Source organism: Aquila chrysaetos, chromosome 12 (genome assembly GCF_900496995.4).
Source record: "Aquila chrysaetos chrysaetos chromosome 12, bAquChr1.4, whole genome shotgun sequence".
Taxonomy (NCBI): domain Eukaryota; kingdom Metazoa; phylum Chordata; class Aves; order Accipitriformes; family Accipitridae; genus Aquila; species Aquila chrysaetos.
The window spans coordinates 4,798,277-4,821,706 of NC_044015.1; the positions used below are offsets into that span (position 1 = coordinate 4,798,277).

A 23,430-nucleotide genomic window follows, 5' to 3' on the forward strand; every position below is an offset into this window, starting at 1 on the left:
TCCCCGCGCGCGCGCGCGCGCACCCCCCCCCTCCCCGCGCGCGGGCGCGCGGGCGCGCGCCGCCGCCCCCGCGCGCGCCCGCGCGTCGGCGGGGAGGGGGGCGTGGGGGGGGGGGGGGGGAGAGAGGCGTGCGTGCCAGGCGGCGCGGGGGCACCCGCGCGCGAGCTCTGCTCCTCGCCCACGGGCGGCGCGAGGGGCCGGGGCCGGGCGCGCGAGGGCGCGAGGCGGGCGGGGGGGGGTCACACGCGCCGGGGCGCGGGGGGGGGGAGGTTGTGGGGAGGATCGTGCAAGGCTGGAGCGCTGCAGTGAGGTAGCGGTGCAAGGCTGGCACCCGCTGTGCGAGAGGGCAAGGCTGCGGTGCCACGCACGCGTGGCTGCACAAGGCTGGAACACAGTGGTTGGGTGGCCGTGCAAGGAGCGCCCCGCGTGACGGTGCGAGGCTGGCACGCAGCGCTCGGGGGGGGGGGGGGGGGGTGCAAGGCTGGAGCACCCTGGGTGATGGTGCAAGGCTGGCACCCAACACAGGGGAGCGTGCAAGGCTGGAGCACCCCGGGTGACGGCGCAAGGCTGGCACGCAGCGCTGGGAGGGCGTGCAAGGCTGGAGCACCCCGGGTGACGGCGCAAGGCTGGCGCACAGCAATTTGGGGGTCTGTGCAAGGTTGGAGCCAGGTAGTGGTGCAAGGCTGGAACCCTCCATGTGACAGGGTAAAGGTGGCACGTTGCACACAGGTAACAGGACGAGGCTGCGGTGCCGCACGCGTGTGACTGCACAAGGCTGGCACACCGCTCGGGGGGCTTGTGCAAGGCTGGAGCACCCTGCGTGGCGGCACAGCATGTACGCAGTTCACTAAAACAATGGAAAAAGCCCACGTGCCACATGGCTGCTGGTGCAAAGTCTGCACGCCAAAGTGACAGTGTGAGCTTTGCACAACGCCACAAGGTCACAGTGCAAGGAACGTGTGTTGCACGTGGGTGACGCGGCCGGGGACTTCCCATTGCACGTGGGTGAGGGTGCCAGGCTGGTGCGAGGGGCTCCGCACGTCTCCGGGTAGGAGCTTTACTGGGATGGGGGATCCATCCCATGCACCGAGGCAGCACCCCTGCATGTGCATCAGTGCATCTTCCAACGGGGACTGGTGGACGGGTTGCAGAGAGGAGCAATGGGGGGCAGGGAGCTGCTGCGCCAGTAACTATACCCTTACGACATGGTGTAACCTGGTAGTAGGACTAAGCGCACCCCAGCACGGTCTCGGTGCCGGGGCTGGTGTTCTGCACCCAGCTGGGGCTCTCTGACCACCAGTGCAGCTGGCACTGGGCCCCTGGTGAGCCGGGAAGTGTCCTGGGGGAGGGCTGGCATCCCCCTGGCCCCTCTCCCCAACCTGTGGGTGCTGGGGGTGACCAGGAGCAAAGTGACACCATCCTGCATCTCTATAGTGTCCTGTGATGGCCAGGAGCTGAATGACATCATTTTGCATCTCTATGGGTGCCCAGCAGTGGCCAGGAGCTGAGCCGTACCATTTTGCATGGGAGCTGAGTGATAAAATCAGGCAAGAGCTTCCCCCTCACAGCCTTTTGGGTGTTAATTTCCCTGATTTGGGGACATGCGGGTGCCCTGGGATGGAGGCACATCTGGGTGCCCTGCCACCCTGCCCCGCCACCTCTGGGGACGAGAAAATTAAGGCGGGAGGAAACGCTGCCGGTGCTGCGCGCAGCTCCCCCAAATTAGCTACGGCTTGCAAGCCCTGCGGGGCTGGAAACGCGGGCAGGCGCAGCCGGGGCGGGCGATGCGGGAGTCCCACCCGCCGGCGACACGGGGGTCACCTCACCCCACGCTTGCACCTTGGCAAAGGGACGGTGCACCCCGACACCCACCGACGGCTCGGCCGCCCTCCGCGGAGATGCCGGCTCCTGGCAAGGCGCGTGCCTGCCCGCAGAGCCCCGGGGGGGGGGGGGGTGTCCTTTGGGGTGCACATGCGTGATCCCTCCGGAAAAATACCCGTCCCCGAAAGGCAGGGTCCATGCCGAAGGTCGGAGCAGGACCTGGGGAGCTGCCGTCACCGCATCGCGACAGCTTGAGCCGGTCTCGGCCGCCAGATGCGGTCCCTGCTCTGGCGAAGGAGTGTTTCCAGCTGGGTGATGTCGGTGCACCCAGAGCTCTCGCAGGTGAAGCACCCGCACCCTCGGGTCGGTTCAGAGCCTTCCAGCCGCTTGCTCCTCTGTCACCCTCGAAAGCAGCTGGTTTTTTCCCAGCAGGTGATTTTTTTTTTAAGTGGTTTTCAGCCCGTGGCACACCAGTGCATCCCCAGGCTGCAGCTTCCAGCGCATCGGGGCTCTCCGGCCCCCAGCTCAGCAGCGAGTGACCCCAAGGGAAGAGCACCCAGCACAGCACCCGCACCCTCGCCGCCCGCCTCCGCTCGCATCCCGCTGCCGGATGGGGCTGGGGCATGGCCACACCGCGCCGGGTGCTGGTTTCCATTTGAGTGCTGGAAGAGCAGCAGCGAGCCCGTGTCTGCCGGGGATGAGCGTCCCTGTGGGTCAAGAGCGTCCCGGGGAGGCACCCACAGCCCGGTCGGGCATCGGCGAGCCAGGTCTCTGCGGTGCAGCTTGACCTGCAGCCGGGTGCAGCGGAGCCAGACGCCTTCTGGAAGGAAAATCAGCCTTTCCCCATCAAACTGGCAGTGGAAGTTGTGCTGGGAACTTCCTCCCTGCAATGCAGGCGTGGGGTTGGTAACACCCCCACTTGGTTTCTCGCTTTCTCAGCCAAAGACAGGTAAACACAGCTCGTGGCAGGATCCTTTTGCCATCTGTCTCTTCTGGCTGTTGTCCCCCAGCTTATTAATCTTATCTTCCTTTTATCCTGCTGGAGAGGATGTGGGTCAGCCACAAACATGCTGGGGAGGTCGGGGTGCCGCCTGCCACGGAGCCGGGCTTCGGCACCAGCCGGCGGTACCCCTGCTTCGGTGCGATCGCACCCGCTCTCCTCCTGCGCTGGGCTGCAGCTCCGGGGCCGGGCAAGGCCACCCGCGTTCGGTGGGTGTCTGCAAAGTCTTTTGGGATCCTGCTCCCTCCGCCTCAGCGACGCACGGGAACGTCCAATATTTGGGCTGAAAACCCGCATCATGTTTGGGGTCGCAGCCTGTGGCTGTCATGTTCCTGCTCCCATCGCCCCGACAGCACGGCGTGGGAGGGCAGGGGCATGCACCGTGCCTGAAATGCATCCCGGAGCTGCAGCGTGCCAGAGCGGGCTATTTTTTGGCAAGGTATTTTGTGCATTATTTAACACTTGTATTTCTTGACAGGTCGCTGCCTTCAGCTGAGACGAGCAGCCGTTTGCTGGAGGCGACTGCGCAGCCCTGCGACCGAGACCTCGGGCTGGGACGTGCCCCTGCTCCTGTCCCCACCGCAGGTTGCTCCCTCATCCAGAAATGCCTCCGAGTCCAAGTCCAAACTTGGCCACTCTTCTCTTTGTATCCTTTTTTTCCCCCTTAAATGTCCATACGTGCAGAAAGCTACATAACTAGGAACGCTTTTCTAAAGAAAACACTAAAATCATCAAGTCAGCAGTGCTTAAACTGCTCTGACTGCCTCTTAAATAATCAATTCATATTTAATTAGCTTACCACAAAAATTCCATTAAATTTAAATAAATAGACATGGCAGGAGTTCTCCGAGGCACAGCAGGCTCCGTTTAAAGAATTCTCTTTGAGTTCGTTAGGTTGGTCTTTAATCAGTTTGTCGTCAAAGTCCTTGTGTGGCCCAAGCAGGCTCCTGGGCTGCTAATAAAGAGGTATCGAAGCTACAAGGGTTTCCCGGACAGCCCCAGCCTGCGCCCGGCCATCTGGCTGCCGTGCACGGCTTCAGCACCAGCGCCGATATCTTCTGGCAGGTAGCGAAGAGCAGGTAATTTTTGAAACACCTGCCCTAACCAGAAAATCTTTTTTTCACTGATTTCTCTGAGTTTTCCATCCGGGCAAAGAGAGGGAAGCGAGCAAGGGCAATGCCTTGTTTTCTGCCAGTTCAGTGAGCTGAACTGGCCGCCAAGAGGTGGGAGCCGGCTCTGCCCCCTTCGACAGCTCTGAAATTTTGCTTTTTTGGGTCTTTTTTGCCTGCTTGTCCCCATGCTTGCCCGCAGCTCAGCTCTGCGCTGCAGCGGGACCTGCCATGTACTGCCGGGGCTCCATGGGCCGATGATTTTTCAGGGGCATCAGGCAGTGACCTGCAGCTTTGCCAGCTCCAGAGTCCCACGACCGGCTCCGAAATCAGCAGCTGTTGGATTTTGCTGGTGCAGAGGTTTGCGGGGGGAGAGGTGCCTGTCTCCTCCCTGGGTTTGCTGCCCCTGCTGCATCCCCCGCTGGCTGCAGCTCCCGGTTCCGTGCCGGCATAATTCAGAGCTGAATTTTTTTTTTTTTTTTTTTTTTTGCTGCCACCAGGTAAACCAGGTTTGACTGAGGGAGGAACTGGGAAGTGCTGTGCAGCTCCCCGCACGCAGCTGCGGTTCTGGGGCGCTGGAGAAGGGAGGTTTCCCTGGCAGGAGCCAGGTACAGCGTACAGCTGGCACCCAGCCCTGCGGAGGCTGACGGGCAGCCGGCCAGCAGTCCCTCCTGTTCCACCGCTCCCACGTCCCACCTCTGCTCCCACGCAGCAGCCTGGGCCCCACCTGGGGACCCCCAGGAGCAGAACAGGGAATCCCAGCTCCTGCCGGCATGGGTGGGCTGCAGGGAGGGCATTAATGCACCAAGGACGGTTTGCACAAGCGATGCTCCGAGCGCACCTTGCACAAGCCACATGCAAAGGTACCTCCTGAGCTCTTTCCCACGCTGGCGTTATTCCCCTCGGGGCCGTGGGATCAGCTTCCCGCAGCGGCATGCCGCCGCGCTCGTGGGTACATCGACCCTCGCGGCCGACGTGGCACCGCTGGGGTGAGTGGTTGGCTGCGGGGTGGGGGCCAAGGTGGGCGCGGGGGCTCAAGGTGCACGTCAGCTCCTCCGGAAACTTGCCTTTTCAGCAGTGTCTCATCTTGAGTATTGACCCAATTTAGTTGACAATAACAAGTTAGATCACGAGGCAGGTTAATGCGGGCAAGTCTGTTCCCATCAGATTAAATATTCCAACCGGAGCCCCGTGCCTTTGCCCCCATAACGCCTGCCGTTGGTGGTCCATAGCCCCAGGGCATGGGGGCAGCTCCCTGCTCTGACAGCCCAGCCCTGCAAAAGCATCCTCTCATTCTGGGTACACATCTTTCTGTTTATTTCTAATTCAGTCTCTCCTGGGACGGGGTTACTGGTGCCCTTCGTGGTACGTGGTTTTTCCTTCTCTCCCCCTGAAGCCTGGAGCACAGCCAAGCTCTGTTCACTGTTTCGTGGTAGGACCAATAAAAGTCAGGCTCTGCAAATGGCTCCCATTGCACAGCTCGTTTCATGGAGCAGTTAAGCTGTTTAACCCCAGCTGGAACTGCACATCTCAGTCCCCCGTTAGCCTTTCGATGGCCCCGTGAAATAAGGCAGGACGTTTGACAACATGAATGCAAACCTGGCCGCGCAGAGCTTCCCTTCCCCTCCTTGCAAAATGGCCCACGTGCAATTTGCCAAGCCCCACTTTAATTTCCCGGGGTCAATCCTGCATCATGCCGGTGAGTTCCCTTCCACATGATGGAGCAGCATCTGTCCTTTCCATCTGTCCCGGCAGCTCCCTGGGCCAAATCTCTCCGGGGATGCTCCGGCTGCAGTTGCCACAACAACAAAATGATGCAACAGTTTCCTCTCGGGATGCAGAAGCGGTGTTAACGCTGGGGACCAGGGCGGGCGACAGGCACCATGGCTGTGCTGGTGCCGGCAAAGGTCCGGGCAGGATAAAGCCCTTTTAGGTCATGAATATCCCCAGTCTGGTCCTGGAAACTGGTCCGTTTGAGCCCAGTTTGGGGACTTTTCTGCTCACTGAGAGGTGGCTGCCACTGCTGGAGCCGCCCTCGCCCAGGGATAGGAGCACTGTACATCAGGAGCCAGAGCCCCAAATTTACTGGGGAACAAGATGGAAAAAGCCGGGGGGACTGTCAGCCTGCCGCCACACCAGGCACAGCCGATGTCGGCCAAATCGCTGGCTCTGCTCAGCCCCCCTGGACCAGACCCAAACCCCACCGAAGTTAACGGGGATGTTTCCACTGGAACAAGCCCAGACCGATCCCATCTCCAGCGTGGCTGGGTGCGCAGTGCCCTGCAGATCTGCGTTCCCCTTGCTGCGACGGCCACGCGCCCCACGAGGGCTGCGGTGCCTGTCCCTGGCGTCCCTGCTGCTGGGGCCGTAGGGCACCCGCTGGCTACCCCCACGGGTGCTGCGGCTGCCTCGGCATTTTTCAGCCCTGGGGGGTGCAGAGGGTTGCACGGCCGGCCAGGAGGTCCCCCATCAGGAGCCAGTATGGAGTGGGGGAAGCACTGGGACTGGTGGGATGCGACACCCTCCCAGCTCTCCCCTCCAAACAGCAAAGACTGGATCCCATACATGCACCGGGGCATCACGGAGCCCGTCCCCTCCTGCTGCCCTTCCCTGTGCACCGCCCTGGCTGCAAACAAACCCTGTGTCCCAACCGTCCCCCCGGACCCCATCCCCTCGGGCTGCAGTGACCCTACCAAACTTTCCCCTTTCCTTGTCCTTAGGGCAGATCCGCACTCCCGGGATTAAGGGCTCTGCCCCGCAGCCCTGGGATCCTGCTCCCGTAGGGGATCACCGCCAGGCTGGGCTGGGTGCTGGGAGCACAGGGAGGAGGGAAACTTCCCCGGCTGCCATTAACCTCCTCCGGGCTCCGTGCCCCCACGCTGAGCAGCCCGAAGGAAGGCATCTCTGAATCGGAGCCGTGCCCTGGCTCCGTGCTCGTGGGCTGCTGCCTCCTGTGTGGGCTTGCCCGTGTGCCGGCGAGTCACCGCGCGGTGGCACCCGGGCCCGGCAGGGAGCCAGGCTGTGGTGGGACGTGGGGGAAAGAGCAGCCGGCCACCCCGCGGGTGGGGGATTAACCCAGTGGGCGAGCGGTGACACGGCCAGGCGTCCTGGGAAAGCCCAAACCCAGCTGCACCGGAGTTCAAACCCCAAAGGCGTTTCCCTCGCTGCTGAGTGCAACGTGCAGGCACAAAATGGTGGCTCTCGCCTTTGCTCTGAGCCCAGGACTCTCTGGCGCGTGCGGCCCCCGAAATCTGGGAACCCGGCATCTCCCGGGTGTGTGCCTGCACCCATTCACACCCACTTGTTTGGTTGTTGCTGGAAAACCCAGCTCTGCGAGAATGCTGACATGGTTGTTGTGGGCTGAGGCCGACTGGGCATTGCGGAGCTGGACTGGAATTTGCTCGGGGGCTGCCGAGCAGCTGAAACCCCCAGCACAGCCTGGGGTCAGGGAAGCCCATCCCAGCTGCCTCCTGCCCTGCCCTGGGAGGTTTCTGTCAGAGCTCTGCTTTGCCACAGAAAAACAACCCCAATTTCATCCTTTTAGGCTCTGCTGGAGCTTGAATCGCCCGGCACCGCAGCCCTGATGTGCATTAGCAAACACCACACTGCTGGAGAGATCCCCAGGGCCGCAGGATCCGTACGGGGACCCTCTGCCCTGCCCCAGCCCCTGGCACAGCCGTGACCCCGCACGGGGACAGAGGCCAAACCAGGTCCCGCAGGAGGGCTGGGGGGGGGGGTCCCCGCAGCTGCCTCCCACCTCGGTCACCCTTTTTTGCTCCCAGTGCTTGGAGCTTGCAAGCTCAGAGCTGGCTCAAGCAGCCGGGCAGCTTTTGTCCCCAACATGCCTCTTGGCCGAGCCTGGCACCCCCTGCCCTCCCCGGTGAAGGCAGCCGGGGCTGGGGGCACCCAGCACCGAGCTTTCCGCAGGTTCTGGCACATTCTCGCCAGCCTCCAGCTTGCCAGGTTGGCGTCGTTTGCAACAAATTTCAAGCGAGAAATCAGATGTGGCATTTTTGAGCACGAGGCTGCGGTATTTAATCCTCGGGATCCATCCCTGCTCTGGGACGGCACCATCCCCGCTGCGTCCAGCTCTGCACCCCCATTTCAGAGGGGGCCGTGGAGGTACAAAGGTGCTGGGAGGGTGGGGGGGGTGAGGGTGCTGTCCCGGCTGTGCGTGCAGCGCAGCGCCAGACCCAAGTCGCCCGCGGCAGGGCCCGGAGCAGCCGAAAGCAGCCGCGGCACATGCAGCCGCCTGAATGGGTCCCTTGTCCCCGCGGCGCCGGCTGGCCCTGTGCCCTGCTCCGTGCCTGGCCCGCGGGGACACCGGCTGCCCCCACCCCACAGCTCACCCGTCACCCAACACAGGACACCCATCACCCCCACCCTAATATGGGTGAGCCAAAGATGGGGCACCCATTACTCAAACATGGGGTACCCATCACCCCCACCCAAACATGGGGCACCCAAACATGAACACCCATCACCCCCACCCAAAGATGGGGCACCCGTCGCCCAAACGCAGCGCACCCAGCACCTAAACACGGGGCACCCAGCACCTAAACACGGAGCACCCAGCTCCCCCACCCAAACGCGGGGCACCCATCGCCCAAAGGCGGGTCACTCCCTGCCTCCCGACACCGGCCACCCCACGCGTGTCCCCCACCCCCGGCAGGTCGTGTCGTGTGTGTCGTGTGTGTCGTGTGTGTGTATGCGTGTCCCACCGCCACCTCCGCTCTCCCGGGCCGCCGGCGCCATCTCGCGGGGGCCGGAGCGCAGCACCGGGCAGGGGCCGCCGGTCGCGGGTGGCAGCGGAGCGGGACCGTGGGCGGGGGCTGTGCCAGAGCAACACCCGAGCTCCCCAAAACGGGGACCCCATCACGGGCACCCTGGCACGGGGCACCTTGACACGGGCACCCCAATATAGGCACCCCGGGAAGGGCATCCTGGCAAGGGCAGCCCAATATAGGCAGCTGGGTATGGGGCACTCCGGCATGGGCATCCCAAAATGGGCATCCCATCACAGGCATGCTGTCACGGGCACCTCGGCATGGGGCACCCCAATATGGGCACCCCGGCACAGGCACTCCGACATGGGCACCCCAGTGTGGTCACCTGGGGACAGGGCACCCTGACGCAGGCACCCTGGCACAGTCACCCCATCACAGGCATCCTGTCAAGGACACTCCAACATGGGCACCCCAATATGGGCACTCTGGCATGGGGCACCCCAGGACAGTCACCTGAACACAGGCACACCATCACAGGCACCCCAACATGGGGCACCCCAATATGGGGCACCCCAATATGGGTATCCCAGCAGGCTCACCCTAACACAGGCACCCCAATATGGGCACCCATCACCCCAGCTCAGGCACCCATCACCCTGCTTGTGCCTGGGCCAGCAGCGAGGGGCAGGGACATGCCACAGGGCAGTAGCACCGCGAGACCTGGCACCCGAAAGCACCAGCTATGCTCGGGCTGCCGCAGCCCTTGCCCTTGGCCAGGCACTGGGTGAACCCTGCCCGCATCTGCCCCTCTTTTGGGGATGGGACAGTGGAGGTATGTGGCCCTGGGACTGGTGACACTGGGCCTGGCTGGTCCAGCATCACAGTCCTGGGGTCATTCTGGTGCTGCAGCGTTGCTGGAGCCCAGCCTGAGTCCAGCTTTTGTAAAAGATCCTATTTTTGCCCTTGGAGGTTGAATAGCACCAATTTCGTGTTTCTTTCCCCCACATCTGTTCACACAAAGACAGCAATTAACATAAAACAAGCTAAATCTCGTTAAACCTCATTGGGATGGAGTCTGGGCAGCGAAACCTATGGAGCACTCCGAGTGCCGGGACAGGGGAGCCCCGCAAGATGGCAAGAAAACTCACAGAAGCATTGCCTTTTGGGGGGAAAGCAGGATCAGGCCCTGAACTGAGCAGCCCAGGTCCAGTTCCATCAGGGATGCGATGGCCAGGCTTGTGTTTTCCCATGGACAGACACCGGGACTCGGTAGTGCATCGCTAGAGCTCTCCCATGGCACAGCATCCCTTAGGGATGCTCGCTGCCAGTGGCAGGAGGAGACACAGCTGGGAGTGGGAAAGTTCCTTCCTCAAGAAAGCTGCCTGCGAAATTACAACAGCAAAAACAGAAGGTGGCGTTATGTATTAAAAAAAAAAAATGCGAGCTGCAAAAGCCATGAGACAAGAAGCTGGGAATTTTAAGGACTTTAAATATTACCTGTGGCAAAGATTAAGGTTAGAGCCATGCTCTTAATTAAGGATGATCGTAAGGGAATTTCAAACCATCCAGTGTTTGGAGGAAGAAGAATAAAAAAGTCATTACTGCCCCAAATTTTTAAGGCTGAACCAGGTCAGGTCACACCAGGAGGAGAAATCCTTGGAAACTCAGTCTGGGGGGAACGAAATCCTGGGTCCAAATCCTTCTATAGGAGACTTTCCCCGTGCACTCGGTCCCCAGCCCCCTGCTCGGGGGTGCTGCAGCAGCCACCCTGCATGGGTCCCTCTCTGCAGCGCGGGGTTCGTTAGTGGTGGTGGTGGGGAAGTTCGTTGCGGTGTTGCATCTCCCAGCCTGGGCCTCCACGCCTGGACCCGTCCTGCAGGTGTGACGATGTGACGGTGTGTGGGCCTGGGCTCCAACTGAGCCGCTGAAATGGTCTGGGTTAGAACCAGGGCTTTTCGCAAGGTTTTTTGGCAAAGCCCCTTGGAGGGCAGGGCCGGCACACTGGCAGAGGCAGGGGGACAGCTGCAGGGGACGGTGGCAGCACGGGTGGGCACGGCCACCCCTTCCCAACCCACCGCCTCAGCCGAGGTACCTGGATGTTATCCGTACTACAAGGACTCCTATGAACAAAACTCTTACCCTTTTGACTTTTTCCCTTAAAAAGGGAAACCTAATGCGTAGGGACCGATGCGTGTAGCTATTTCTGAACAAAACAAAAACAAACCCATGGACTCCGTTCTTCTGTCAGGGTCCAACAAAAACAAGCAGTAAGTCAGAATCTGAAGACAGAGAACAAAGGGGAAAAATACTGGAAGCAAACAGAAACCCTTTTCCTTCCCACTGTCGTAAAGCGGCTCAAAAGCCCAAGCAGGTCTTGGCAAGGTTACGTCTCCTTTTCATCTTCAAGCTCCTTTCCGTTTATTCCTTTCCTTTCCCAGATGCTGGAATCTCGCTCTGGAGAGGAAGGGTGGGGGAGCAGCTCCTCTGCATTTTCTTTTCTCTCTCCTGTTCCACCGCACCACCCACCCACAGTGGGACACGGCCTCCCCGGGGCAGATGTGTACATACGGGGTGATGTGGGTGTTTGGCACGTGGGTAGAGGATGAGCTGCGGCCGTAGGAAAGCTGAACCACTGCCCGCTCCGTGTCTGTGTGTGTGGTGCTGCCCACGCGGCTCCGTGTCCGCCTGGCCATCACCCATCACCCATCGTCACCTGTCACCCATCACCCATCACCCATCGTCACCCGTCACCGCTCTCCCACGCTGGCACTTGTCACCTGGGGAAATGGGTGACTGTATTTAGGCAGCTACCCAAGTCCCCACGAGTGTTGGGGACTTGGAGTGGCCACGGAGGTTGGCGCTTGCTCCCCGTGGGGTGGTGGCAGCCGGTGCCCGGGCTGCAGCAGCATGCGGAGCCGCGTCCCCGCGAGGGAAATTTGGCAAGAATGCCAAAATTTGGCTGTATCGGTTGTCCAGCCGTTAAAGACACCCACGGGCAAGGGGGGGGGGGGGCGGTCGGAGCCCCGCCGGCCCCACCGAGGGACCGCGGGCCCACGCTCCCCCCGCCACGTGGGACCTGCGGGGGCGGGGCCAGGCGGTGGGCGGGGCGTCGGGGGGAGGCGGAGTTAGCGGCAGGAGTGACGCGACCGGCGTGGGCGTGGAAGGGCGTGGCCTAGCGGGGAATGGCGGGGGGGCAGGAGAGCGGAGAGGCGAGTGGGCGCGGCTGGGGCGGGCGCGGGGGCGTGGTTAGGCGGGCGGGGGCGGGGCCGAGCCCTCAGCTGACCGGCCGCCATTTTGTCAGGCGCTGGGGAGGCTGAGCGGAGGCTGGAGTTGGGGTTCGCGGCCGCCGGGGCCGCCCCTGCCTGCCGTCCGCCCTGTGCCGCGCCGCGCCGGGGGCGAGCAGCGTCCGCGCCCCCCCCCGCCTCCCCGCCCGGGATGTGAGCGGTCCCGGGTCCGCTGGTCTTACCCGGCTCTAGCGGTAGCAGGAGCCGCGGCGGCCCCCCCCCTCCCGGCTGGGCCCGGCCCCTCAGCCCCGAGCACAGGCCCCGCGGCCCGGCCCGACCCCGCCGCCGCCGCCGCCGCCATGGCGCTGAAGATGGTGAAGGGCAGCATCGACCGCATGTTTGACAAGAACCTGCAGGACCTGGTGCGCGGAATCCGCAACCACAAGGAGGACGAGGTGAGCGGACCCGGCCCCCGCCGCGGTGGGGCTGCCGGCTCCCCTTGGCTCCGGCCTGGGCCTCCCACCCGGGGCTGGCTCGCCTCATCCCTCCGTGCTGGCTGTCACCCGTTTCCCGGTCAGGTCCTGCTCCGCCGGGGGGTGGGTGGGAGCCCGCCGCCAGCCCGCTCCCCGCAGGGAAGGCTGCGCCAGGGCCCAGAAGCAGCCGGGTGTCTTTGGCCGCCCTGGAAAGGGGATGTTGTTTTGGGGAAGGTGGAAGCTGGAATCAAAACGAGGAAGATGATGCTGGGGTGTAGGCCAAAAGGGAAAGACTGTGGGAGAACGAGAAGGCGTTAGGGGAGCAGTGAGTTGAAAAGGAGGATAAGGGAGGGTCACGCTTGGTACTCGCTTTCCCATTTAGTGTGGTGGTGAGATCCCTGATACATATATATATATATATATGTATATGTAAAATAGAGGAATTCCTTTTCAGTGCATTACAGTCAAGTACTGTAGTGAACTATATATTCTTCACCGTGAAGCTGATACACAGGAAGGCTGGGTTCAGTCATAATTGAGCTTTCAAATTATTCCTGTTGTATACGTTCTGACTAAAATGTATTTTCCTTGTTTCAAAGCTTTTGCAGGCAGAAAGCAGTTGCATGTGTTGGCCTGTTATTCTCTCTTGTATTAGAGGCACGTGATCAGGAAATTAGTATAGGTGAAGTAATTAGTCATCAAGAACACGTTATGTGAGACTTTCCACATTGAAGTGTCACATGTTAATTGGGAAGTAACGGACACTAAGGGTATCATTTATGTTCATCTTCAAGTAAGTAGTCACGGCCTTAGAAGCTTTCTTATGAATGGTCTAACAGTTACACTTTGCTGGAATATCAGTGAGTTGCTGTGGAGTCAGTGACAGGCTAAAAATATTTGTAGAGTACAGTGTTCCTAAGAGTACAATATCCAAATGGTATGAGCTATGGAAAGTATCTGGGAAGTTTGTAATCTTGTAACTAGATCAAATATTTAAGTTGGAAAACTAATTTAATGGGAGCATAAAATCCAACTTCCAAAACCACATGATTTTTCAAATAGCTTTTAAGCCTGTTGTGCATAGGACAAGGTGACTTGCTAGTGATGATACCTGGGAAACTTGTAATTTTATTTTAGTATACATTAAACCTATGGGCATTGATTTGGTGACAGAGGAAGACAGTGCTACTATGAAGTGTGCAGTGCCCTGCAAAACGTGGGAAACTACATGGAGAAGTGGAAACAGCATGTTTATGTGGACACTTAATGTGTTACACTCAGAGCTGGAACAGGTGAACAGTAATTCTATGGAGCACTTCCCCATAGCGTGCTTAGGCCCAGTTTGTATGTTATGCTGCTTTTAGTAAATATGCTTTATCCTTTTATGCATAGGACAGAAAATGTTTCTTCAACTGGCAAACCTCTGAGGATCCCCCTGAAGAAGGTCCAGGCTGGTCCAGGCCTTTGGGGCACCAGTCCTCTTTGAGGAAGATTGAACGTACTGTTCTCATTTCTAAAATAATTTTGTGACAAATAGCTCCTTTTCCAGGACTTCATAAGGAGCGCAAGTGCTGTTACACAGGATTAAAAAGTTCCTGTGCATCATAAGCCACACCAAGTTTGTTCTTAGTCTGTGACAAGAAATATTTAAAATGCATTGGCTTTGATCTCCTTTGGAGTTAGGAAAAAATACTGCTCAGACAATTTTGTAGGGCTCTGTATATTTGACGGAAGTTGTTACACAGGTATACACACTCTAGGATTCAGTGAGGTCAAAGCAAATGTGTTATCTCTTACTGTAAGTAAGAAAGAGGCTGATGTCAATTACAATAGTTGGACTGTAGCATGGTAGTATTTTACATGACGGTAGCTCTTTAGTTTGAAATACAAGCTGTGAGATTTTAAAATAGATAACTGTAGGGGTAGTTCCTTTTTATATCCTCATGTGCACAGCAAAAATTAAAACCCGAACTTCAGGTTGTGTTCAGCTGATCAGTAGACATTGCACTGATGAAATGTGCATCTTCTGTAGCACAGACTGTTTCAGCATCCTTCAAAGATTTTGCTTTATTACATAGAGTGGCTGCAGACAGCACAGGACTGTTCCTTTTTCTAGCTCACCTAGCTGAAGAGGGCTGTAAACTTTCTGCTGTTAAGATGCTGGGCGTTGATTCAGTGCTTCCCAGGCAATGGTCATGGATGTTTGCTAATTTTCAGGTGGTGTTACAAAATCAGAATAGTATGTTAGAGGAAGTAGCTGCAAAAATTCTTCCTCCTTTTTCTACAGTGCTTCCATTGTTCTTTGTATCTATTAAATGTTGCTCCGGTACTGAATGTAGTTGTTAGCCAACATTTGTGTGTCTCAAGATAAGAGTCTAAGCTTAAGGCACACACTCTGTCCTATTCAGAAGAGCATGTTTGTTTAAAACAAACAGCAGTGTGCTTTGGTGGCAGGGATATTAGCTGTTGATCTCAGCTCGACAAGAATTACTCTATGAAAGAAATGTCTTTGGAAAGGAGGTACTGTGGTTGTTAAATAAAAATGACGCGGAAAGAAATGAAAGCGTGATTATTGCTTTGACTTCTGATTTAGTTAAGCTTTTTGCAGAAGGTTAATTTCTGTTGTATGTGTTGGTTCTTATCTTTTGGAATTTAATCATACGGAAATCCCGCCATCATTTTGTCCCCTCATCTTTTTGGGCAGCATCTCCTGGTAGATAGGAGATAGTAAGATTTATTCCTTTCCAATTCCTCCCGCAGTTACCATCACAAGCAAGTGTATCTGATATTTTACTGACGCATCGAGGATGTGTTTGTAGTGCAGGATGCTCCAAATGGTTGTCACCTTGGTTGAGATGTGGGTTTCTCAATACAGCTTTTCAACAGACCTACTGCATTCTTGCTTAATGGTTATGTGTTCATCCTGTATTGCTGTGACTCTTAAGCGCATACCCCAAGGCTTGTTGTGAGGTAAATGGAGCACCAGAGCTCTTTTCCAATAAATTTTAAGTGTCTTCCTCAGCTCACTGGAGGAACTGAGAGGGTACTGGAGGCTGCCCGGCACTTTAGCTCACATCCTTGCTGCAGGGTGCTTAATTACCTGTCAGAGGCCATTTTCATTTTAGTTTCTCATCTGTATCCAAAGCTGACCCATTTATTTTAGTTTAAAACACTGAAACTGAAGTGATGGTCTTCTGTAAGGTTGAGAGGTAAGGGATAGGAGTTAGTTAACACAGTCACTTTTCTGTGCAGACATACTCTATTTTCCAGTCTTCCGGGGAAAATTGGAGCTGCATCATCCTTCTGCGAAGTAAACGCTAGTGTGGAAGGAATGAGGTAGCATAACAGCATTAGATCTTTTCCTAGTTTGACGTGTTGTGTTTACTTTTCAACACTGTACAGATGCTCTAGTCCCTGGGGTGTTTCCCAGTGCCAGTTCAAAGTTTGAGGGAAAGCCAAACCTGCAAAAAAGACTTGATCCTATTCCATTCTCCCTTGACCTTCACTTCTAACATCTCATTCTCTCTTTCATTTGGAAAATGAATCTTCTTGGTAGTGAAAGCAGTGAGTCTTTCACCTGTTATTAGGTGGTTTTGTCCCGTATGGAGTAACTTCTCCCACTTTGTGCCTACTTTTTATGGATGTGCTACACAACAGGCTCAAGGGGGAAGTGGCTTGTACCAAAGGTTGTTAAAAGTAGAACAGATTTTTTCCTAGATATTCCAAACTGAGAAATTATTTCTGTTTAGGGGTGTTCTCCTGAATGTGAAATAAAGGAAGGGCTAATCCTTTTATGCTCTCTGGCTCTTGCACAGCATTTTGCATTTGCAGTTAGGAAGTTTGTTGGTCCCAACAAGGAAGCTATTGTCAGATGCTATGGCGAGGGGTTCCTTTGTAAAACTGAGATGATAAAATAACAGAAACAGAGATGTTAAATGAGTGGTGCTTTGTCCTGTTCAGACCATAGCCCTCTGTGTTTCAAGTGCCTTTGATTTACTGGAGGGCACTTAAGGAGGGAGAAGGGGTTAAAAAAAGTCCTGCACAAAAAGTCTGCGCACTTCTCTCATAACTTGAGAAAATTGCCTCCCTCTTCTTTCAGAGAGTCTGCTGCTTGTGTGCCAGGATTAGCACTTTGGAGTTTTGGTTGTTGATACTTTCAGGAAAAAGCCTGTTAAAAAATTCACATTTTCTTGTGTGTTGTGTTTGTTGATAAGTATCTTGTTGCTGGTTTACATTTAAGATGTTGTTTTGTACAGAAGCAAGTTGGAGGAGCGAAAGGAGCAATCGGTGTTTCTGGTTGGAAAAAATAAAAATTAATTTCAGTTGATAATATAATGCAAAATGAGAGGTGTGTTGAGTGTTCGTGCTGTGAAATATGTATTTCACTGCTTAGAAAGACCAGGCTTACCAAACTGGCAGCGTGTCCTCGTTTCTTACTGACTGTTAACCAAAGACAGTGGACTTGTATTGTTAAAAAACCCTGTTCCCCTAAATATAGGGCTGCTGTGGTCGACTGCACACTTCCAGCTACTTCTCTGACGTGTTTTCAGATGAAATCATGGCGTAAGGAGTTTTGAGGCATCTTTTAACATCACAAAGGTCTCTTGGGTGCAGCCTGTCATCAGCAAGGCTGAAGACAATCTAATGCTGGGTTTTCTGATGGCTTGGCCTGTAGCCCACTATTGCAGTATTAGTGTCAAATGGTAAAGGATATGGGATGGAACATAATAGGGGAATTTTGAGGAATGCTAAAAAGCTCGTTGGTGCCCAAGACTGAACAAACAGCCCAACTGCTAGGCAATCTGCAGTTCATTGATGACAGACAGCTCTTTCAGTCACTGATGCTCGATCAGTTACTGCTTGTCATATGTGTGTTAATATCTTTGAAGGGAGCTCATTATTCCACCCACTTTCAAGTGGATCTAGAGTTGCTATTGTTAATTCTTTGAGCGTGTGAATCACTGGAAAAGACAAAGTCGGAAATAGAAACAATACACAAAAGAGGGTTGGATAAGGACCTCACACCAATTGGTAAAAAAGCAGAGTAGTAGTGGCCTCCAAGGTAGCAAGGCCCAGTGTAACAGTGTCCCTGCCTTACCTGCTGTGTCACGGAAAACAAAGGGCCTGGAGGAGCTGTGGAACATGAGCCAAGATGTGGGCTTTTTCTTGTGTGATTACAAGCAGAGAGCAGCTGAGGCTTTGCATTAGTGCTGCCTTTCATTAGCTTCTTGCTTTCTCCTGTGTTAAATATTACTTAATTGACTGTGGCATAAGTGGGGCTAATAGCTTTGTTCCCAGTCCAGATCCTTCTGTAGCTCTCTCTTTTGAGGATTTGAAATGCTCCAGACAGATCGCTTTCTCACACGTGTAAGTAAAAATTCTGCCTAGGCAGGTCCAGGGGAGAGGAAGAGCTTCTGGTACCTTGTCCTAAGGAATGGAGTGGCCCATACACTGCACATTTTGCAAGGCCAGTGGAAGAACAGCCAGAAAAATCAAAGTAGAATAAAGATACTAACTACATTTCTGTACTGTGGTCATCTTCAGAGAGTTGTTTATTTGATGCTTTTTGATGCAGCTCTCTTGGTCAGTGCTAAGTGTGGAAAATGGGGCCTTTTGTGATTTCCTCTAATGTCGTCTGTGTCCACAAAAGTGACTGAAAAACCTCTTCCTCTGTGATGTGGGTTAGTGAATATATTTGGTGCACTGAGAGTACCTTTAGGTTTTTCTCTTAGAAGTGTTCTTTGATAGCATGTCCCATTTCTTGTGTGATGCGAAGAGCAGCAAGGGAGGACCTGCATCAGAAAGACCAAGTCATGAGACCAGTTACAAAGAAGCATTGTGTTCTTTAGGTTATTAAAAAACCATGGTCGTTCATGCTGAAAAACAGAAATGCTTCATAATCTAAAGGGGAGTCTGCTTAAATCTAGGTGGCAGGAAGTGTAGAGATACTTGGGTAAGGTAAAAGGTGCAGAAAATAACATGGCTAGTGGTAGTGTTAGTAGCCCATAAAGGTAGTTGAGTGCTTTTTTAAATAAGAAGCATACGTTCAAAATAACTGACAATACTTACGAGTCCTGTTGAATACCGAAGTGTAACTGAGCATGAAAAAACGTTTGGTTCATACCGGCTTCCCTCCTCAGTCACTGGCCAGTAGGCTGATCAAACAGAGTTTGTAGACTATGTGGTTGAGTGCTGGCTTTTGTATTAGCTGTTTCCTTTTTACTGTTGTTTATTTTATGACCTAGGTGTTCAAACCTGTTAGCTTTCGCTGAGAGATTCCTATGTTAAAAGGTGTATAAAGGGAAGTAGACATCAATGTGGGTATGTTGAAACTTTCTTCCGGTGGGCTCGATCTTCATGGCAAATTCAGGCTGGATAAAATATATCACTTCTAGCTATCGTGGTGTGACTAATCTTCAGCCTTGAGGAATGTAAGGTTGTTTAAAGCAAGTGGTATGACTGTACAGCAGGGAGTAGGTGAACAAATTTAATTACACAAGTATTTGTACTGAATTTAAGAAGTCAGCAGTGGCCACAAACCATCTTTTAATTCATTGTCCTTACTTTTCCGTAAATGAGAAGAACTTATAGCTTTGCATAAATCAGAGTTACATCTTTGTCATATTTTCAGTGTTACGTGTTTATATGGTATTGATACCTCATTAAGCATCTCTTTTTGTGATGTTTCCCTCTGAACTATTTCCAGTCAGCTGAGTCTCAGAAACAATAGCTACTTTAGTTCCTTAGAAGGAAGTGACCATTTCCAATATGTACAACAAAACGTGTGCTTGTAATGAACCCTACCTTTATCAAAGCCTGAAATTATGCCCAAAAATATGTCTGGAACTAGCAAATTGAAAAATCTGTTCTAAAAGTACTTGCACAGCTTTTTGCATAGTAATGTAAAAATAAAAGTTTGAGTACATCTTTTGTTTGCAGGGATAAGCACTTTTATCTGATGCATTTCTCTGGTCTTTAAAAGTTGTCTGCTCAGGTATGATTTAGCACAGGCCCTTGAGGATTGTTTAGTAGCTGGGCAATTAAATTAACAAATATTGTGATCAGACTGGAGACACTTATATTAAGGGAGTGATCAGACTGGAGATATATTAAGGGACATCTCTAGAGCCTCGCTGATGATACATGCTTGCTGATCTATGTTGGACTGTTTTGGGTTTTACTATCTAATACCCATTTAATTGCACCATCTCAGACTAGCCCACCTGGGGAAGTGATAGAGGATGGCTTGTGTAGCTGTGCTGCAGCTTCCTGCACAGGTGCTCTTTTGTGTGAAATACTTCAATTGCCTTTGGGTAAACTGCCAAAAAGGCGCTTTCCATGGGAGACTGCCAGGACACCCTGGTGCCCGGAGAGATGCTGCGGGTGCTGCAGTGCTCAGCGTGTCTGGGTGCATGCGTTGGCCTGGGTCTTGCTTGGAGTCACTTTGGACAAGCAGCTGCAACGCTACATCTGTTTCTTTTCTGAAATCGAATCCTTCTGTTTTACATACCTGTTCGGAAGATTGTATGTGTTTTTTCTACAGTGCCTTATGGCACTGTGGTGCTTTGTTTGGGGTTGTTTAGTATCTCCTCTGAAACTGGTAGGTGTACACTACTTGCTTAGCATCTCTCTGAATTTTTAAAATATGGTTCAAAGGTTTTTATTGGTTTATGAATCAGTTTAGGATAGATGGATGCATCATGCCAAATTTCAGTTGGTATGTATAATTTCAGTAAACTTTAAGAAAAGAAAAAAGTGTAAATTGACTTTTTGCATTTCTCCCTCAGTGTCGTTTGGCCAAGGAGTCTTGCTATCTCGCTTTGGTTGTAATAGACAAGGGGGTAGTGGATAATGCATCATGTTTCTAATAAATAATATAGGAGAAGGCTGCTGCAAATGAAGTGGCAAAGGTTGACCGTCATGCCTCCAGTGTTTATCGCTGATGAAAACAGTACATTGCTCTAGGATCTTAAGGCTACCTACAAGACAAGTGAATAAATCCCTGGAAAGCTAGGTAGCAAAGGGAAACTAAGGCATGTTAAATCATGTGTAGCAATACTGTTTATCAACAGCTGAGTGAAAGATAAGCTTGGCTTTTTCAAAATGCCGTTCAGGTTGTAACATGTTTTCTGAGCTCCCTATTGCATCTGACTACTCTCTGCACCATTTTGTTTTGGCTGCTGGAAACCCACTTAAATGAATGCTGTATAATTTCTCAGTTATTGCTTATATTCTGTTACATGCTTATCTACTTTGCTTGGTTTATGGTTTTAGTGAAGTTAGTTATGAGATGGATACCGTGTGGGAGCATGTGCCTTGGAATTCTCTTTCAATCCAGCTATGGAGTAGTCTTAATGAAGGATCCTGTTATTTATCTCAAATAGCTTTTTCTGCAGTATTTAAATAATATAATATTTTTAGTTATGTGTGACAAGTTAACATCCAACATGCTTATCTCTAACACTGTGTTCAAGTGAGTGGAAAGGAGCATGTTTTGCTTTTTTATGCTCTTGGCTGTTACTTCAGTTGATTTACTGTGTGCTGTCATGGTATGATGCTTGTGTTCCAGGTACTGTCATCAATTATATGTGTATAAATTCTGTTTGACTAGTTCAGTGGTGTTTGTTGATGTGAAGTACTGCTTTTGGGGTTTTTGATAGAAGCCTGGCAAGTGATGCATATTTCTTTCCAGCTTTCTTCCTAAGTTAGGAGGTGGCAGCTGATGTGTGCTGTGCTTGTAACAGGATCTTCTGCTTGAAGCACAAACAAATTTGAAAGTTGCTTCGCCTCCACAAGGTGTCTGTGGTGCAACTGCCTTTTGTGTTATGCATCATGGTCATGTCACATGGCTTGCATTCCACAGGTAGTATTTCTTAAGATTATTTTTAAAAAAAAAAGGAAAAAAGGGTGGGAGAGGCAGTTGTTGCTGCTTTTCTGGAAGTTGGAGCAGTGGGCATCTTACTCTCATGTGAGATTGTCATGTGCTCATGTTCAACGTGATTTCATGGAGTTTTTCTCCAAGTCCTACAAAACCCCAATAAATCCTACAGTGCTTAAAACGAAAGAAATGTCATATTTTGTGCTTATTTCAGTTACTTATTTTTATGTTCTACTTATTCCAAACTTTTTCTGTTTTAGAATGGTGTAGTTACGCATTTATATCGGATCATATCTTGCTACTTGGGACGTTCACTGTTAATCATCCTTTCCTTAAAACACTGTATTTAATTCTGAAAGTGCAAGAGAAATAGGGACTAATGTTCACTGACGTTTTATGTTTCATCTGGGTGGGAAGCACTTTGCTGTTGCAGTAAGTGACAGGTTTGAATCTCAAATCGGCTGCAGCAGATCCAGTGTATTGAGGCTGGATCCTGACAAGGACTTTGGTGGAGGATTCTGCTACATTTGGTTTGCTGGACTGTAACCCTAAGCAGTTAAGAATACAAGTTTGCCTTCTCTTGGTTTCAGAAGATTGTATATGGCTGAGGTAAGTACAGCTTCTTTAAGAGTATTGGAAATTAATAGCTTTCATGATTAAATTTAATGTAAAGGTTCTGCAGTGGTATCCATTCTAATTGTTGGTGTCTTTTCATCAGCCGATGAAAGTATAGCATAGAGAGTCACATTTCCTAGGAACATAATTGTTGTTCAGTTAGATTAGTGATTTTTCAACTTCGTTCACTTATTGCTTAAAAAAAATTAGTCTTTTGTGAACATCTTTGAAATTGTCAGCAAACCCCAAGTTCTGTCTTGGCCAGAGCTTGGAATGAAGTTTTAGAGTTTTTCAAAGTTAATTCAAAAAACATGGCTTGGGAAATGAAAAATCCTATAAACTGACATTTTGGCTTCTTACCATGACCCACTTTTCCCTTCCCCCCTCCCTCTCTTTCAAAGGGATTTCGTCTTTGATTTGTGATACCTTCATTCTTATTTTAGCCACTTGCACTTGTTTAAACGCACATATTTTCTAGGTGAGGTCTTGGAATTCTTGAGGAATTTGGGCTTCTTTTTAAAATTAGTTTGCGTATTTTGTTAATGGATGTAAAACGCTTACGGCATCTTTTTGGTGGAATACATTAAGATATGGCAGTTACGACTTTGCGCTGTGTTCATGGCTTTGTTGAGTAATTACTGCTAACATCTGCATGCTTTACTTGTTCTTTAGCTGCGCTGCTCTGAGTGTGTTTCTGTAATCTTCCTCCTTCTGAGGGATATGCGAGAGAAAACAATCACCCAAGTGGTTGCTATAGCATTTCATTAAGGAGCCTTTTCTACCGAGTTGGGAAGGGCTCCTTTCCCACTTGGCAGCCTAGCACAAATAAAAGAGCTCCTCTCAGCTCTTTTCCCTGTATTATCATATGCCCTTCAGCTTTTGACTGCAGAGTTGCAGCTTTGCCTGGATTGCCAGCATTCTGAGGGTGTTCTTTAACTTAATGGCTCTGCTTGTTCTCGACTACACCGGGAGTGAAAGGCTGCCTTATAATTGCCTTGCTTGCTCAAAGCATTCCGGCTGGGAATGTCCAAAGGTCTATAAATATTGTGACTTGAAAGTCCTCCTCGGTTGACTAGCCAAAATGTGTGAGCAATTGAGTAGCATCACAGGAAGACTTCAAGTTAAGACTGTCACAGAATTAGTAAGGAATTAATAGTTAGGAAATATACTGATATTATAATGAATACTGTGAGCATAAATGAACTCTGAAGTATTTTCCTTTTGCATTCCTTTCTTCATGGGATCTCAAAAGCATTTAAGGAAAAACTGAGCCAGTTATATCCTGGCAAGTATTTATTTTTAATTACCACCCTAGGAAATTGCTATATTAGAAGGATTTATGCAAAAACTATCAGTGAATCAATGCTCGGAAAGATACCCAGATTTTGTCCTGTTTCAGTATGTAAATGTTTTTTTTTTTTCCTGCAAATATGTGGGCCTTGCTGAGTGACTGCCATTTTTAGTTCATTGCATCAAGTGGTTGTTCTCCCTTTTACTGTCTAGTTTGACTCCATTGAACAGCTTGCAGGCTGCAGTGTGGGGCCTGAGGGTGTCGGTCAGCGTGAAAATGCTTTGGTGCGGCC

At 52.2% G+C, this 23,430-nt stretch overlaps 2 protein-coding genes across 10 annotated transcripts in view; both read left to right on the plus strand.

Moving 5' to 3' along the window:
- The first annotated feature begins 1,986 nt into the window (after positions 1-1,986).
- On the plus strand, positions 1,987-5,395 carry LOC115349688. 8 transcript variants are annotated; one of them, XM_041128144.1, is made up of 4 exons: positions 1,987-2,770; positions 3,300-3,467; positions 3,745-4,290; positions 4,431-5,395. In XM_041128144.1, exons 1-3 carry the CDS (start codon positions 2,095-2,097, stop codon positions 3,888-3,890), a joined length of 990 nt encoding a protein of 329 aa, XP_040984078.1. In that variant the 5' UTR covers positions 1,987-2,094; the 3' UTR covers positions 3,891-4,290; positions 4,431-5,395. The 8 variants fall into 8 exon arrangements, with proteins under 8 accessions (XP_040984078.1, XP_040984075.1, XP_040984076.1 ...); XM_041128141.1 differs by having other exon boundaries at positions 1,987-3,467; XM_041128142.1 differs by having other exon boundaries at positions 1,987-3,441; positions 4,200-4,290.
- A 6,542-nt stretch (positions 5,396-11,937) lies between these two features.
- Positions 11,938-23,430, plus strand: part of AP3D1 (adaptor related protein complex 3 subunit delta 1) — a 45,836-nt gene continuing 34,343 nt past the window's right edge. The window contains exon 1 of one of the 2 annotated variants that reach the window (XM_030032614.2): positions 11,938-12,336. In XM_030032614.2, coding sequence (XP_029888474.1) covers positions 12,241-12,336 — 96 coding nt within the window. In that variant the 5' untranslated portion in view covers positions 11,938-12,240. The remainder of the gene's footprint in view (positions 12,337-23,430) is intronic. The other variant, XM_030032615.2, reaches the window with a different exon arrangement.